The 17,043-nt window shown below is 37.1% G+C and overlaps 1 protein-coding gene across 2 annotated transcripts in view; it reads right to left on the bottom strand.

Moving 5' to 3' along the window:
* Positions 1-866: 866 nt before the first annotated feature.
* The window catches only part of LOC121428836 (carboxyl-terminal PDZ ligand of neuronal nitric oxide synthase protein-like), a 30,498-nt gene continuing 14,321 nt past the window's right edge, over positions 867-17,043 (bottom strand). The window contains exons 4-5 of one of the 2 annotated variants that reach the window (XM_041625703.1): positions 3,954-4,046; positions 867-1,660 (exon numbers count right to left, since the gene is read on the bottom strand). In XM_041625703.1, coding sequence (XP_041481637.1) covers positions 1,601-1,660; positions 3,954-4,046 — 153 coding nt within the window. In that variant the 3' untranslated portion in view covers positions 867-1,600. Of the gene's footprint in view, positions 1,664-3,953; positions 4,047-17,043 lie in introns of both variants that reach the window. The other variant, XM_041625702.1, reaches the window with a different exon arrangement.

Genomic DNA, 17,043 nt, shown 5'->3' with positions numbered 1-17,043 from the left:
CTCATACAAAGCCAGTTTCCATGGTAACACAAACGTCTGCCGGATTTCGTCATGGGGCTAAACATAACTGTATTCCTACCCTGGATGAAAACAGATGTTAAAATCCAACCCTTCACAAAAAAAAGACCATGCCCTTACCCTTTCCCATCAAATTGAACAAAAGTGAGGCATTCCTTTACGCGGATGCACAGCTGGGAAACACGCTCTTCCGTCTGCCCCTCCACAACAAAACCCATTATCCGCTAATCCAATTTCTGCAAGCCTCATCTCGGGCAAATTTGATTTTGACTTTTAAAACACATGCTTCTGATCTGCCGGTGCCCCCGTCTACCTGCACCACAAGTTCGAAGAGACATAGTTTGCAATTAACCCTCGCCCTTGCTCGGAATCCGAAATGAGGGCCTAAATATTTCTGCGAGAGTGCAGAGGAGGGGGGCGAGTGGAGTGCAGTGTCATCAAGAGGGGGAAGTCAGGATGCGTTTCTTGACCGTGATCTGAAATTGACTTTGACACGGATCCTGGGTTCCTCTGATTGTTCTCAAGTCTTGGAAACCTTGGAGATGAAGTCGAAGGGCAAGAGGGTATAGATGAGTCAAGGTTTCATGAGAGAGTGGGAAGTGCAGGATACAGTGGAAAAAACAGAGAGGCGCGATAGCTCAGTCGGTAGAGCGGGGGATTCGTATTCCGGTGACCCGGGTTCGATTCCCACTTCGTGCGCTAGTGCCCTTTGGTAAGGCATCAATCCTCATTACCAGGTCCCTCAGAGAGGACCTTGAGCTGTCTGTCCTCTGGTTGCTTGCTTACAAGCATTCATGCTTTCTTAGCAATCAGGTAAAAAAAAAATCACCACCACCACCATTTGAATTTGAATCGGGATATTTTAGATCTGTATAGAAAATCAACCCTTATTTCTTCAACAGATGTGTAGGTGGACAGAATAGAATAGTCAGGTACATCTAATCAAATCTTCTGATACAAGAAAATAAAAAAAATGTATATTAAATGTCATTTTGGATCAGAGAATTGTCTATGATACTTCTCTCTTTCTTCTATCTTCCAACTTCCTTCTTCTCTCTCGCATTCTTCCTACTGATCTCCTCCTCCATCTTTTCTTTTTTCTTTATGATCTATTGTTGAACTTTCACTCCTCTTTATGCCTTTCTCTCCCCCCCCCTGCTCTATCATATGATATCACTTATTTTTCTCCTCTTCCCCCTTCCTCACATCCTCTCCTTCATCTTTGTTTTCTTCCAATGATCTTTCCCTCCATCACTTCCTATTACTTCTCTCATTCCCTCCTACCACTCTACCATCAATGCGCACATTTCTTTACCTACACTGCCACCTTTTATCCATTCAAACTCTTTTGCTTTATACTCAATAAAAAAAACATTTCATTTCTTCAGCTTTTTTCTCTCTCCCTTATATGATATTTTTCATGAGCAGATTGTATCCCTTTGTTCAATCTGCTAATTCTAATCAAAATGACATTTCAATCAAAATGATACCATTCCAAATGATTTGGCAAGATCAATGCTGATGAGTTGAGAAGACATTTTCATCTTTGAATAATCTTGTCTGTAGAGATTAAGAGATAATCTTACCTGTAAATTGGATGTTGCATGAGAATCAGTCTGTCTTGATCCCATTCCCACTCCTTCTTCTGAAAAAAAATGATCAATTTCAATTATCTGAAAATAAACAATAAATAAACATGATATTCTAAAAGAATCACACAAAGGCCTACATTTTTTTATCACACACTATCTTTAATTCTTCAAAGACTATGATGATATCACACTACTATCCATGTTTATTCAATAACCTATTATCTTATGACCTGTAGCATCTAATGTGATCACTAACTTAACCAGTGGCATGACTGAAAAAATGGTTCAGATATAGGGGAAGGCGGGGTAAGTTGTGACACTTTTTGCATTTTGCATGTTAGAATTGATATGACTAGTACTGTTGTAGAAATAAGTACCTTGCCTTTAAATTTGATTCTCGGGAAATGTTTTTCACCTACATATAACTTTCTACCCCCACACTGAAAGTCATTGTGACCTTTGAAAAAACCGATGTCAAATGGATCAACTTGCCCCATATTTGGGGTAAGTTGTACCACCGTCTGGGGTAAGTTGAGCCACAAAAACTACGTACAAAATGTATGGGGGAGAACCAACATGTCAATTTTTTGTTTAAAGTCTTGCTAATTCTCTATAAATACTAACGTCCTTTAAAAGGAAAAGAGCAGTCATGTAAATTTGCTCCTTTCAGCCTGCATTTCAATCGATTTTTATGGTTTGTTTGTTTTTTAAGATACATTACCATAAGAATTACCATGGCTCAACTTGACCCATGCTGTTTGGCTCAACTTACCCCAGTCCGAACTTAATGCAATAATTTTGTATCCACACATTTATTATGCATCCATCATATAAAAGACTATAATAAGAATGAAGATCCATACCTGGACTAACAATGCATCATGTCTTTACTATATTCAAAGACATGTGTATAAAGCACTTATCTATTTCACACTCTTTTTTTTACTTTTTTGGCTGAAATTCATACTTTTCCCTCTAAAAAACTACTTTTCGTTTCAAAGTGGAAAGCAATGTGGTGGGGTTAGGGGTTATGCTATGGGTCATCAATACATGACACCACCACAATGTCTGACTCATTCATTATTGGCCCTGGGCTGGTGGCTCAACTTGCCCCTATGCTCAACTTACCCCGCCTTCCCCTACTGTTTCTCTCACAAAATAGAGAGAAAAAAATCATATTGAAATGCCATTTCACTTTTAAGAAAAGCCATTTTTGTCCCTGAGAGCAAGTCAAAGCCACTTTGCAAACGTGTTATCTCCACAGAGACTATATTGCCCAACAGCACTAAAAGGAACTAAGTTACATATTAAGAAAATTTGAATTTTCAAAATTGTAAGTTTTACTAAACTTTGATATTATATGCCTATTTTCATCATACATCTTTTTTTCAGGGAAGGAATGTTTTATTCAAAACAATCTTCCCTTGTCACACAATATACATACATGACACTCTAAAAAAAATTAAAAGAAAATATCATTTTTGTTACTTCCAACTTTTTGCCATTGAACTTGAAGTAAAGCATATTTACAATATGCCACTCCTTCAAAGGTGCCAAATGGATGAATAATTTACGACCTGAAAGGACTGCTGTTTAATGCCAGTTTTAACTGGTGTTGATATGAATGGTCAATATTCTTTTCTTTATGTCACGCAAAGGGATTGGGAACGTGCCAATATAATAAATAGTTGACACTCCCAATAGCAGAAGACTTTTCAAGAATTCACAAGTGTTAGCGAGCCATGCAGTCTGGGTAGGTGATGTCAAAGTTTAGACACAAGTCAGATTTTAGCTTTAGCATGTCTTCAGAAAGATACCAATTAACTTTAACCCTATGAATTGCCCAAATCCCTTGCTGATTATTTAGCAGATGAATAATGGCCAACAAAGTTGTTATTTCCCAATAAATCTGTTGACAATATCAAAATATTTTGTTTTGGTCCCAACCTCCCTCCCTTCCTCTTTAAAGAGGCCTCAATATTAAAGGGAAGGGTCACAAATCAAGATCAAGGACCTAATGCCACCTACCAAGGGTATGGGGTGGGTAGGTGCACCCCTGGTCTAATCCCATGGGGGTAATTGTATGAGAGGTCAGGCAATGCACCTGACCTCTTTCTCCATTTCCATCCAGACCCAAAGATCCTGAATATCTCATACGAGAAGGAAATTTCAACTGAAAATTTGAAGTGATTAAGGTTAAGGGCAGAACAGGATCACATACATGTATCTCTTTGTGTATTTCCTATGACATCCAAGACAAACTTTATAACATCTTACTTTATTTCTTTATATATATGTTCATAGTTATCATAAACTCTTTCTTTTCCTTTTATGGTATCTTACCTTTCTCTTTTTCCGTAAGACAACTCGGATGCCATCGACAGATATAACAAGGTTGACTTTCTTTTTCTTGATTCCTTTTGCTTTGAATTCATACTGCAAAGAAAGATAAGAAAATTCAAATTGTCAAGGTCAATTATTGCATTCGTCATAATGACACCATTCAAATGACTATTGCGGGTGCGTCCTGGTCTGGTGGTTCTGACTCTCGCCTTTGAAACAGAGGGTCGTGGGTTCAAATCAGAGCCATGGCCTGTTTTCCTTGGGCAATAAATTTATCCACACTGTGCTGCACTCGACCCAGGTGAGGTGAATGAGTACCTGGCAGTAGTCATTCCTTGCATGCACTGAGCGCCAGTGATGGTAGCTCGAGCTAAAGCCGGGATAATAATAGCAGCGCTTTGTATCCCCTGGCAAAAAGCACTTTATAAATTCAGCTATCATTATAATTATTATTATTTTTAAAAATGCAGATGCTCTGTGTACTTATGCAGATGTAAAATCCATGTAAGGACACGCATATGATGGTTTTTAAACCAACAGGCTTTTCTCATGTTTTCTTAACCCATACTATAACCCCGTACTATAATTTACACTCAGGAATACGATACTTTGTGAATTCAGGGATACATTTGGCATCAAGTCTTGTATCATTGGTCGGTCAGCTAACTCTGTCTGTGTGTCAGATTCCATTCCATGCCGACTTCACAAATATTTAGACATGTTCTTGTTGCTTCAAACTCCCTTCACAGCCTCTCAAGCCATTGAGAATGCATTAACCCAGGTCCACCCACTCCTGTATTAACCCTAGCTGTGCCCCCAAAACGTGAGGGGGTGAGGAATTTACAAACATGGGATGGGCAGGAGAAAGCTCAAGTCTGACTTAAAACCCCAAGGAAAAGTATGTATGTCATCTCGTTAAAGAGGCACTTTGTGATTTTCAAAACTGATCATTGAATAAAGGACTCGGTAGCATCTTCACAGCAATAGGTAAAAGTTACTGCAGCCATGGCATAATCATCATCTACTAGCGTTGTGGCCCACTGGATTATTCTCCGGACTTTGAAACAGAGGGTCGTGGGTTCAAATCCCAGCCATGGCGTAGTTTCCTTCAGCAAGAAATTATTCCACATTTGCTGCACTCAACGCAGGTGAGGTGAATGGCTACCTGGCAGGAATTTATTCCTTGAAATGCCGAGCATGTAAAAGCTGCTTGAGCTACAGCCAGGGTAACAATATCAAAGTCATTTGGAAGCGCATAGAGACGTTATTCATAATGTGTTATGTGCTGTACAAGAACTGACTATTATTATTACTACAATATCAACAATTTTCATTCAATGATGAAATATGTGAGCCCCCCTAAACAAAAACCTGTAAAGAATAACAAAGGCAAAAAAAGCTAAATGACTGAAGAAATAATGTCAAAAATAAATGAGCCATGTTTGGGACATTGCCATCACTCTATTCCTGCAGAATCTATTCCTCTGATCCGATTTTTCAACACTAGCTTCAAAGCAATGTTTAAATTTTAAAGAAAAATGTATTTTTTGTCTTTGTTATTCAAGATATAACTGGTTTTCTCACTCATACATCATCAGACTCAATATCTCATTGGTGATAAGGACTACTCCTTCCACTGAAAGAGTCAATAGGATAGAAATATGAAATATGCAGCAAACAAAAATAGACACTTCTTTCAAATTACTATCACCAAACGATCCAGATCATCCAGGACAAACTGAATTAGCCGCCTAAAAGCAACTCTCGGCCATCTGTGCATGCCATCTTCCCTGTCAATTTATAAGTAATTTGTCTATCTGTCTCCATTTCTCAAGAAAATATTAGAACACCTGTCTTGAGCTTTCCCAGGCCTAGCGACGACAATATGAATCTGGAACCAATTTATGATTGGTAGAAATTTAGGGTTCATCTGTTAGAGCCACAAGGGTGTTATTGAGTACACTTCAACATTGAGTTGTGCCTCTCTAGTGCTAAACAAACCCTTATCTATGAATTTTTGATACAGATATTTATTGTAAGTGTATAGCACTTTCCCCTCGGTGGGATCTCTTCAAGGGGGTCAGCGTACTTTGTAAGCATCACATTTTCAGTCATACCATTGTAGTAGTATTTGCACCATGCTGGGTTCCTGTGAGAAAATCCATCGGGCCTCAGGGTAAAAATGTATTCATGCTTGCAGAGAATTCCACTCATGAAATTTGATTTATGATGTTTCTTTAGGAATGATTTATAGGAAATGAAATCATAACAAAGATGATATGAATTCCTCGTCATTTTGGGCATTGAATGGACTAACAATTGTATTTATCTGACTATCTGTATTTTTCTATGTCAATAGCCCAAAATGTTCAGAGGATATTGCACTCCAAAAATATTTCAAAAAAACAACCCTTGTAGTTTTGATAAAGAGGTGCCTTTCTAAAATGCTGCTAAATATGAAAGATAATTTAATTTGCAATGAATAGCAATAAATAATCATATAATCATTAAAAAAATAAATTTTTCCCTGCACACCACAAATAACCAGAAATTTAAATTTATCTTAATAAATTATTTAGACTATTCCAAATGTTTTTATTGGTGTATGCCTATATTCCTGTGTAGATTTCTTTCAGATGCGTCATCTAATCTTTACACCAATAGTCATCAAAGTCATAATCATTATACTATGACTAGATGGCATCACCTGAGCTGAGTACCTGAGGATTAATTCACTAAAAACAAAGGAAATGCCTCTTAATAACTTGAGCAATTCATCAGCATTGAAATCTGTGGTCACAGCCACAGATTGGCTGTATACTATCAAACGATAAATCATACTGTGTCAAAAGATATTTTAGGGACCTCCATAAATCCTCTCACAAAATGATACTTGCTGGTATACAGCCATTTAGACTTTTCTTTAAAGGAAAAATTGACTTGGTGTTTGTTACTGTACAGTTTAATCAAACTTTGAGTATATAGCTTTCTGCGACTTGAAGTTTTGTATCATTCATTATAATATATAAAGTAATGAATATTGCTTTATAAGCATATATATCTTCTCATTGCCAAAAGGATATAAAGGTTGGTTAAAGTATGGAGTTTGCCCCTCTAGCTCTAATAATAGTCATTGGAACTACTGAAGACTTGGCACAATATTGAGTTAAAAAGCTAACAGCAAGGAAACTATAGAAATAGCATAAGTGTGTGATTTTCTTAACACCAAATTTTCCATATTATGTGGAACATATGATAAATGGAGGCAGCCATAAAGAATGCTTTCTAACCAGAGTCTGCAATCTCTCCTGATTGCTATAAAGGTCCCTGGCCAATGAAAGATTTGATAAAGCCTCATACTTACATGGATAAAATTTCCATGCATTTCAAAGTAGATGCAAATTCAAGCTTAAAATCCTTCAATATCTACAATGTAGAATTCCATGTTTATGAAATCAACCATCAAGCTATATTTTACAAGAATTCTGTCAAAATGGATAGTCTGATCAGTCAAGTGGAATCATACAATTTCAAGCGGGCAGTTGTTTTACTATAGACTCTACTTCACAATAAAAATAAATAAATTAACATGTTGTTTGAGCTTGTCACTCAGATAACAGTTGCTTAAACATTTGAACAATTGTTAAAACTTTTTAGAACAAACTGTTGACAACCTTCAACATGCTTAAAGATAAATACTAGTTGTGGTAATGATCTCAAAATGAGTTCGAGCAGAATCCGATAAAATTATCACCCAAGCGTTTGCTTCCAAAAACTATGCCAAGTGGCTCTCAAAGAAAATGTATAATTGCTGAGAAATCAGCAAAATAAGCACGGAATTCCATCAAATGTCAGGTATTTTTCCAACCAATATTAATACATTGTCCCACATATGCTTTTCTATGTTAGTGATCATCAGAATTATCGGTTTTGAGCTAAGATGTCATGATTTCCCAAAGATAAATTTACTTTTATGTACCAGATCTAGATAAATGATATTTTGACAATTAACCTTGATTTTAAAGACTTTCTCATGAAATAATTGTTTGCTGCAAGGACCATCTTTTACCTTCAAATTTTAAACAGGATTTTTGCAGTGTTGTTTTTTAGTTGTTTGATACTGTGAATTCCTATTTGTTCTAATGATGTAATTCTACTTGGTTGACATACATTCCTGGAATTAAACAAACTAGTAGATGTCCAAAGTGGGACAAACCAAAGTATCCATAATACTGATAACTACATCAAGATCTCAAGATCATTATAGACCTTTGAATGCAATTCGCATTCTCAGAATTTCGTGCATGTCAAACAAATCAAATTTTCATAAAGCTTATTGGGAAAACAGAATTTTCCCACCCCATACCAGATCAAATCATAATTAAAATATGACTAGTACATCTACATCTGCAAGCTTCCTAAAATCAAATTTCAAAATCCGATATCACATGTTTATGTCTGGCCCATGTTCAATTACTCATGCAGAAGTCCTGGCAGCCATATCAAATTGTCTTCAGGCTTCTTTCAGCGGCAGTTTCTTTCAACATCCTTCAGCACTTTTTATTTACGGAATCGGCTGGCGATATATGAGATTTTCAATTTCAATTTTGGTATTATCTTGTAGGCCCTAGATCTCAAACGGACTGTGATGTCGTCATCAAGGGAGGAAGGAAAACTGCAGCCATAAATGAAACTAGACATCGTTCTCACTACCTTCCTAAAATTAGTTTTATACTGGAAACTAGTTTAGCATGTAGTGAGAACGGTCGAAGCGATCTTGCAAACCCGTTCAGAAAACCACCTCGCCATGTAGTTTTCAAGATTGCTTTGCCTCAATAAACTGGTTTTAGGGTAAGTGAGGACACAACCGTTCTTCGGGAAGCAATCTTCGCACATTTGGAGCACGCTACTCCACACGACAGGTGTAGAATGCCTACTCTGCAGTTCGGAACTTTGCGCGAAACGTGCCACCCCACTGAGAGCGTTTCCATAGCCTCAAGATCCCTTTACGTGAAGTGATTTTGAAAACCACTTTCAGGTGATCAAGTGGGAATGCTAACAAAGCTATCTTCAAAACTGGTTTCCTGAATCGAATTCCAGTCAACTAATTTTAGAAAGTGTAACTAGAACGGCCTCCTAGAGAGAGTGAGGAGAGAGGTCCTTATGCATGCAAAATAATGCTACTGTTACACCAACGAAACTGAATACAGGGGCACCTAACACAAAGCTTTAATAGCAATCATCATAAAATACTTATAACTAACAAGATTGCATTGACTGCATTGCACAATCAATCGTTGAAACCTAGCATACAATTAATCGCTAACCTTTGTGTTACAGGGCTGATCAAAGCTATTACTAGTACATTATTTGGAATGGCTTATCATTGGTTGGTTTTGAGTTGGTTTTGTGGCTGTGGCAAAAGGGTGTGTTTATCCTTTTTCATTAAGCAAGATTAATGCATTTTATTTACATGGCAAAAGAAAAGGTACATCTAAAAACAATGATGGTTCTTTGCTTTTCTCTTACAGCTCAAAAGACATACCTAGATCCAGGAAAAAAGTTCACGAAAAAGTCCTTTTTTCTACAATGTATTCACATTCACCAACTGTCAAGTGAATTGTCTTATTTGTAACAATGATGCAGTTCGCATGCACAATGTCTTTGGAGTAACTTCCTTGTGAGGTGGTGGCATAAAGTCTGAACAAGCTGGAGGAAAATGAAAGAGAAAAGGGTGACAGCTGGAGGGAATGGTTGTGGGATATCTAATATTGGAAATATAATAGTATCAAACAAGGTCCCAATCCATCACCATGCGATATGATTTGAAATGATGGCCGGTGTAGCGTTATCATCTTATAGCCAAGATGCCCAATACAGATAAAACTTAATATTGTTTGACATGAAACTCCTGATTTAACAAGTGCATTTGAACATGTAACTATTGCATGATTTAATCTTCCATTAAAAAAAATGTGATCCTCAGCCCCCTTGAAAATTAGGCTAGACTTATCTAGACCCATCTGTTGATTTAAATGTCAAGTAGGGTCTAATTCTGCAGACTAGAGAGGGGGAGGAGCTGTGGGAAAGGGTGATTGGGAGGGGGGGGGGGAGAAGAGAAGGGAAGTAGAATACAAAGAAAAAGGGGAAATCAAAATCATAAGATGCATTCATGTTTTTAAGCTTTGCAAAAGAAAATGCTTACAAGTGCATGAGGGGAGGAAGGGGAGGGGTCATGCGAGGTAACTTTCCCACGATCAGACAGGGGATCTCTGCTAAAAGGTCAAATTCCATCCCTGAAAAATATGGAGGTGTTGATACCATCATTTTAATTTGTATATATCAGTCAAGTACAGAAGCACACCCATTTTATCAATTCTCATCTCGCTAGCACACATATATGCATCTATAAATCTGCCACCTTTGTATGTTAAGAAGGGCAATGAAGACATACACAATGCAACTAAACACAAAAATAAACAAATCATTCAATTACTGTGTGAATAATAGTTTTCATTTCCTGATGAAGAAAAATGATAATTTCTACAATACATTTTTAAATTTCACTTATTACGACCTGACATAAATTCATGAAGGAAAACACTTCCATTTATTATTATGTTTCAATTATATCCAACAAGTGTAAGATCAAACACATTTTATACAGCTCTAACCTAGAGACATTTCTTTTCATAATTCAGTAAACACAACGACATGTGGAAATTAAAAGAACATTGACCCTGACGACCCCCCCTTACTCCTGCTACACTACTACTCTGTACTACTCTGCAGTGTTAACATTTTCCTGCATTCACAGAAAATAATGTGCATATCAACTACAGATACATGTAGATCCCCTTTGATAAAATATGAAATTGTGACAAGCAAAATATAACAATGTGAAATCCCCTATTAAAACAAGGGCAATGTCTCCATAGGCGGTTTCAAACCGCCTCGATCACAAGAATCCCCGTTAAATTACGAGAACTTTTTAAGGCTAAAAAATACCCGTTAATTATTCCTGCATTCACACCGCCCCGAAACACATCCTTTGGGATAAGTTCCCGAAGTTACGAGCATGTGCAGTGTGGTCTGATAAGCAGGCAAGGCGGGAGATTCAAAATCACTTGCCCAGCAGCCACCCACGCCGCCGCACCCAACGACACGCTGGGATAAAAGTTCCCGTAATTTGCTTTCACATCGCCAAAATACCTGCGACCTTGGAAAAATCCCCACGAAAGTTCTCGTAATTTCGCCAAGTACCTACTATTTAGCGGGTATTTTCTTTCGGGGAAATTACGCGTAGTTTGCTTTCACATTACCAAAATACCTGGTATTTTCTGATCGGGGTAAATTTCCCGATCAGAGAATACCTGGAACTGGCGAACTTCGAGGCGGTCTGAAACCACCTCATGATGGCATCCCCTTGTAATAACGATCTAGCAAGGTGCTTCCTTATTATGTACATTGCACACATGACAGCAATGCGTTGGCATATCTCTTTCTTTTAAGAGAACAAGCACATTAGGAACTAATTTTCCATTAGAGAGGCAAATTTTGCCAGCAGGGGAGCTCTGTTTGTTTGAGAAAATGTGCCCATAAATCAAATTACAACATTATCAAATTTACTTCCCATGATAAATATGTATGCAGACACCGCAGGACACATTTTAAACAATGCAAGGCAATGGTTTTATATATGCCCTCTTAAATGTCAGATGAATTTCTGGAGGTTTCCTTGCAATAAAATGAAGCTTTCTGAATAATTAGGGCCTACATACACTTTAACAAGTATTTAAAAAAAAATTTATCCAGAGGTAGAGATTTTGAGCAGAGTTGGAAAATACACAGGCCAACATTTTTCTGAATCAGGATCATGATTTTTTCATTAATATTTTTCTACAAATAAAGAAACAAACGTACTTTGAATCTTCGATATAAATTCACTTACAGAAACAATATCAAAGAAACAAAAAATAACTTTAAGCAATTAATGAGAAAATTAATCATCAAAATCAACGGATGAACATTGTTTTGATCAATTTGTGTTGGTAGTTTCCTATACATGTATGCTCCATGATTTCCCTGTAAAATGCTATTTGAAAATGGCAGTGGAAAGGGGCAACTTGGAGAAGGATGGAGATTGAAATTTATGAGAACCTCTGTGCATATGATACACCTGTAAGCATCAGCCGAAAATGGAGAGGGGAGAGAAGAAGTGAAAAATATACTGACAACCTGAAAATAAGCAGGTCTTACTTTAATATTCATGACCTGCTTTGTACATTCATAGTTTATACTGTTGTGTGAGGTAGCTGGAAAAAGAGTTGTTATAAAATACAAGAGAAATGTCTGTTTGAACCTCCTTGAACCAGAAAATATCTTGCAAGTGGTGTAAAAGGCATATTTGCCTTAAGGAAGAATCAACACATTTCTCTTATCCTTTCCCCCCATGCCTCATTTGCAGTGCATTTAATATCAGTTTGCTCACGGCTCAGAGCCGACAAACTTTCACAGTTTCGCCAGCGCCTTTTGTATGCCGCAGTATTTGCCGACAGTATTTTGCTTGGCATGGTTTTAATTGTGTTAAATCAGTTGCGCAAAGCTGGCTTCTGTCTGTTTAAAGAAAAGCTGATGTTATAAGGAAAGTACAAGACAGATTCTGCACCTCGAAGAAAAGAAGGATCACTTTCCCATCTCAAGGCGGGAATATCTGATCCTCATGTGCCACTAGGATATTCATTTCAAAATTAAGGAATAATAACAAAATTCAAAATTCAATAATTTGCGAATTGGAGGCCATTACTCTCATGGATCACTCTCAAGATGAGAAAGATACAGTTTCATTTGTCTTGTTTTATCCTGTTCAAGAATAGCCTAAATCAAATTGGAGTGATTGCAACTGGAAATACTGCCAACAGAATTTACAACTTTAAGAAACATCAAGTTAGCTTTCATTTCTGAAAGAGGATAACATTAACAATTTCATTCATAAGCCCAAATTAAAGATGATTTTCAAAACAGAAAATTCACTTTTCTGCAATATGCATGTACATTAAAAATCCATTTCCATTTACAATATTCAACATTCAAGCAACGACCCCCCCCCTCCTTTGGGCTATTAAATGGAAAGGGGGCTTCCTGAACTGGCTAATCGGTACACAATCTCAAGTTTGAGCAAAAAACTACTGAAATCCTTGCATCTGATTGGCTCAGAACAGATTAGATGGTGAAAATCACTGACAACATTGCTCATGAAATACTTCCCAGGGCTGTTGTAGATCTTGGTGACCAAGGTCTGAAAATTTTTTTGGAGGGGGGGCATTACATGGTGGACCAACTTTTTGTAGGGATGTCAAGAGTGGGCTCCATATCCCTTGACCTCAATTGTAAGGTCACGCTAAAGGTAATGAGCCTTTCGCTGACATTCCAATGGTCTGACCACACTAGTAAAGAATGCTGGACGCTGGTGGTATATTACAACAAATACAGGGACCCCTGGTGATACCAAATAGCTAAGCTAGCTCCACTGGGCTTTAGCCTTTGGTAATAGAATTTCAACAGAAATATTTCAAAATGGGTCGTATTCAGGCAAAATTCAGAATTCCTGTATTTTTTTCTTTTACTGTTCAGCAAGTGTCCCCATGGTTCAGCTGTTCAAGGGTTAGAATTTCTAAATGAATTCCAAAAGTAATATGGCCATGCAAATAGCCTGAGACAAAGTTCAGCATAAATCGTAAAATTTGATATTTTTCTTCATAAATATCTACAATGTTGTAATAGGCTAAATACCATGTAGATATATGCACAAGTGTTTTTTTCCCATCCTCCTCTTTCTCCTCCACCTTCTCCCCTGCTCTATTTGTTTTTCCTCCTGTGCCCCCCCATTCTTTCTCTCTCATTTTTCTAACTGTACACTGTAACATCAAAGACAAGGCGATAATGTGCCTGCGTACAGGGACATTAATCAAGATCTTTATTTTGACATTTTAAAGTCTCCATCGTTTATCTAGACTAATGGCCATCTCTTCTTCATTAAAGATGAAAATTCTCCCACTCCAGCACCAATTTGTCATACTTCGGCAGGTCCGAAATCAGTGGAGGATGAAGAAGTATGGGAAGTGGTATTTATGATGAATTTGACACGTGTTTTTATGGGTCAGAGGTGGTGATTTATGTAAGGGACTACAAACCTTGGCAGTGACGAGCTCGTGTTGTAAATCACAAGGCAAAACTTAACTAGCTAAAGTGCCCTGGATCTGAACTACTTTTATGCCACTTCCTAGTGTAGCTGCTAAAAACTTAAAGGTCAAGTCCACCCCAAAAAAGTGTTGATTTGAATAAATAGAGTAAAATCAAACTAGCATAACTCTGAAATTTTCATCAATATCGGATGTAAAATAAGAAAGTTATGATATTTTAAAGTTTCACTCATTTTTCACAAATCAATGATATGCACAACTCAGTGACATGCGAATGAGAAAGCCATTGATGTCTGTCCCTCACTATTTCTTTTGTTTTTTATTGTTTGAATTATTTCTTTTTTACAGATTTGACAATATATTTTGATGAAGCTTTCAGTATATTGCTTGTTGGATTTTTCTCTTTTTATTAAAATCAACTGTTTGTTGGGGTGGACTTGTCCTTTAAGGTCTAAATGTTGAAATTTGCAATAATTATCACCCATCTCCTCCATTAAAGAAAAACAAAGACATTTACATTATTTTTTAGTATGAAAGGTATTGACTATTGAGGTTTAGAAAAAAATATTTGTAGAGGAGTAGCCTCCTTGGTGGAAAATTTGCTTGAACTTAAAAACTATATTTAAATATATAAGCCTATAAAACACTGAATACGTTAATACCACACTATGGTCACAAAGCAACAGTAAAATCATGAAAGTTGATATAGAATTATAAAAAAAAGAATTCTACATTTTTTTTTGTTAAATAATATGGCATTTAATTGTGCCCCCAAAAAACTTTGATTGGGATAAGTTGAAAATGCACCTACATGATATGTACTATACTGTATACATACATGTATAGCCTATACCTTAGCCATTGAAAGGAACAGAAATTGAATTTCTTAAACCTATCAACCACTTTCAACTTACAAGCAGAATCATCTTTTACATGTAGCTCCGGCAAGTAATTGTACCGTATCACTTCCTTTTAATAGCAGAGGCCCCTTTTGAACACTTCTTTTACCAAATGGCATGAACATTGTTGATCTTTATTTGAGACCTTAAATACAGTACCTGCCTCATTCCATTACTGCTTGTGACAGTGTTTTGTTGAATTGGTTTCTCGATTTTCACCCATCTCCGGCATTAACTTGAAAGGACCTAATTTGCATTCAGAACAGTTTCTCTGATGATAATGGACACTTGAAGATCTATTTGGGAAATCGATTCCAGGGACACCTTTCTAACATAGCCTTCTCCGGGCCATCTGACGATCGCAGTGACGATACCCATGATTATCATCGTGAGTCACCTGATAGAATTGATAGTCTACTCTGACTACAGAGTATTAAAAGTTTCTATTTAAAAAAATGTTTTAATTAAAACTAGATGTAGGCTACATGTACATTTATGTCTTTCTAAAACTATCACTACATGTATACACAGTGAGTGGGTGTATACAAAAAGGGCTATTTCAAACATATTGGCAAAAAGAACAAATCGTCGCACGCACCATGAACTGTCCTCTCTGCGCACTTCGATGCAAAAGTTAGTTTGGCAGAAAACGCATTTAAAGAAAAGCTTTTTTAAAACCAGCAATAAGTGCACCTCCAAGAAGAGCAAATTATTCACCAGTGTATTCGTTCAAAAGTTCTGGTTCCAATGTTTCATCCCATATCTTTATATTTTCTTGAAGTTAATTATTTACGCCACAGTGGGCATCGTAACAGAGAGGACTGTTCGTGGAATAGATACAGTGCGCTATCGCGCCTCGCGATTTCACCACGAACCGTCCGCTTAGTTACGATGCCCACTATAGCGTAAATAATTCACTTCAAGAAAATATAAAGATACGGGATGAAACTTTGGAATCCGAAGTATCGAACGAAAATGCCGGTAAATAATTTGCTCTCCTTGATTTTAGAAAAGCATGTCTTTATTGCGTTTTCTGCGAAACTAACTTTCGCATCGAAGTGCACAGAGAGGACGGTTCGTGGTGCGTGCGACGAAATGGCCACTCATGTAGACAGTAAAATTACAGAGAGACATGATAGAAAAACTATTAAACTAGAGGGATGAATTCAGACTACAGATAGTTATTGGTATCCAACAATAAAGACCCCCATTTTAAATAAGCCATGTAGGCTTTCATGTGCTATTCTGTCTTGCTATTTTTGTTATGTTTTACGATATACATGTACTTTTTCACCTGTTTGTAATATAGGCCCTACTGTACCTGACAAATAAAATCTATCATTTATCATAATTTCATATTTTAATTGCATCCACCATGCATTATCCATATTGTTAAAATGAATACTTTTCTCATGTGGTTCCCTGCATATATAAGAATATATTTAATATTTGTTGATAATACTTAAAATTGTGCATTTTAGAAATGCATGGTTGATCTACATACAATGTGCAAGTTACTGTCCAATGGATTGCAAATCAAAATATGGAATAGTTTTTGTCATGAAACTCCTCTCCTAAGGGCTGTCTGCACCATGCCGAGTTTTCAAATATGGCAAATAATCCCGATCTGAACAATCTCGAGATTATTTGCAATGCAGATGCAATTATCGCGCTATTTCGTAGGATTAATCTCGAGATTGCATATTTACAAAATAGCGCGCTATTTCAAGAATTATCGCGCTATTTCACGATTTATCGCGCTATTTCACGAATTATCGCGATAATTTGTAGGTGCAGACGCATTCGGGATTATTTATACACGCCAATGCATCGATGCCTCACTTGAGCAGGAATTGCTCTTCTTGCGATGGTGGAGACAGGGTTTCTTGAATCTCGAGATTAATCGCGAAGAGGGCCGATCGGGTTAAAATCTTGAGATTGGGCAAACTCGGGATGGTGCAGCACCTTCTCTAGTGGTGAGCAAGTACC

Source organism: Lytechinus variegatus, chromosome 15, assembly GCF_018143015.1.
Source record: "Lytechinus variegatus isolate NC3 chromosome 15, Lvar_3.0, whole genome shotgun sequence".
Lineage (NCBI taxonomy): Eukaryota > Metazoa > Echinodermata > Echinoidea > Temnopleuroida > Toxopneustidae > Lytechinus > Lytechinus variegatus.
Note: the sequence above shows the minus strand (reverse complement) of the source record. Positions and strands in the feature narration are given on the sequence as shown.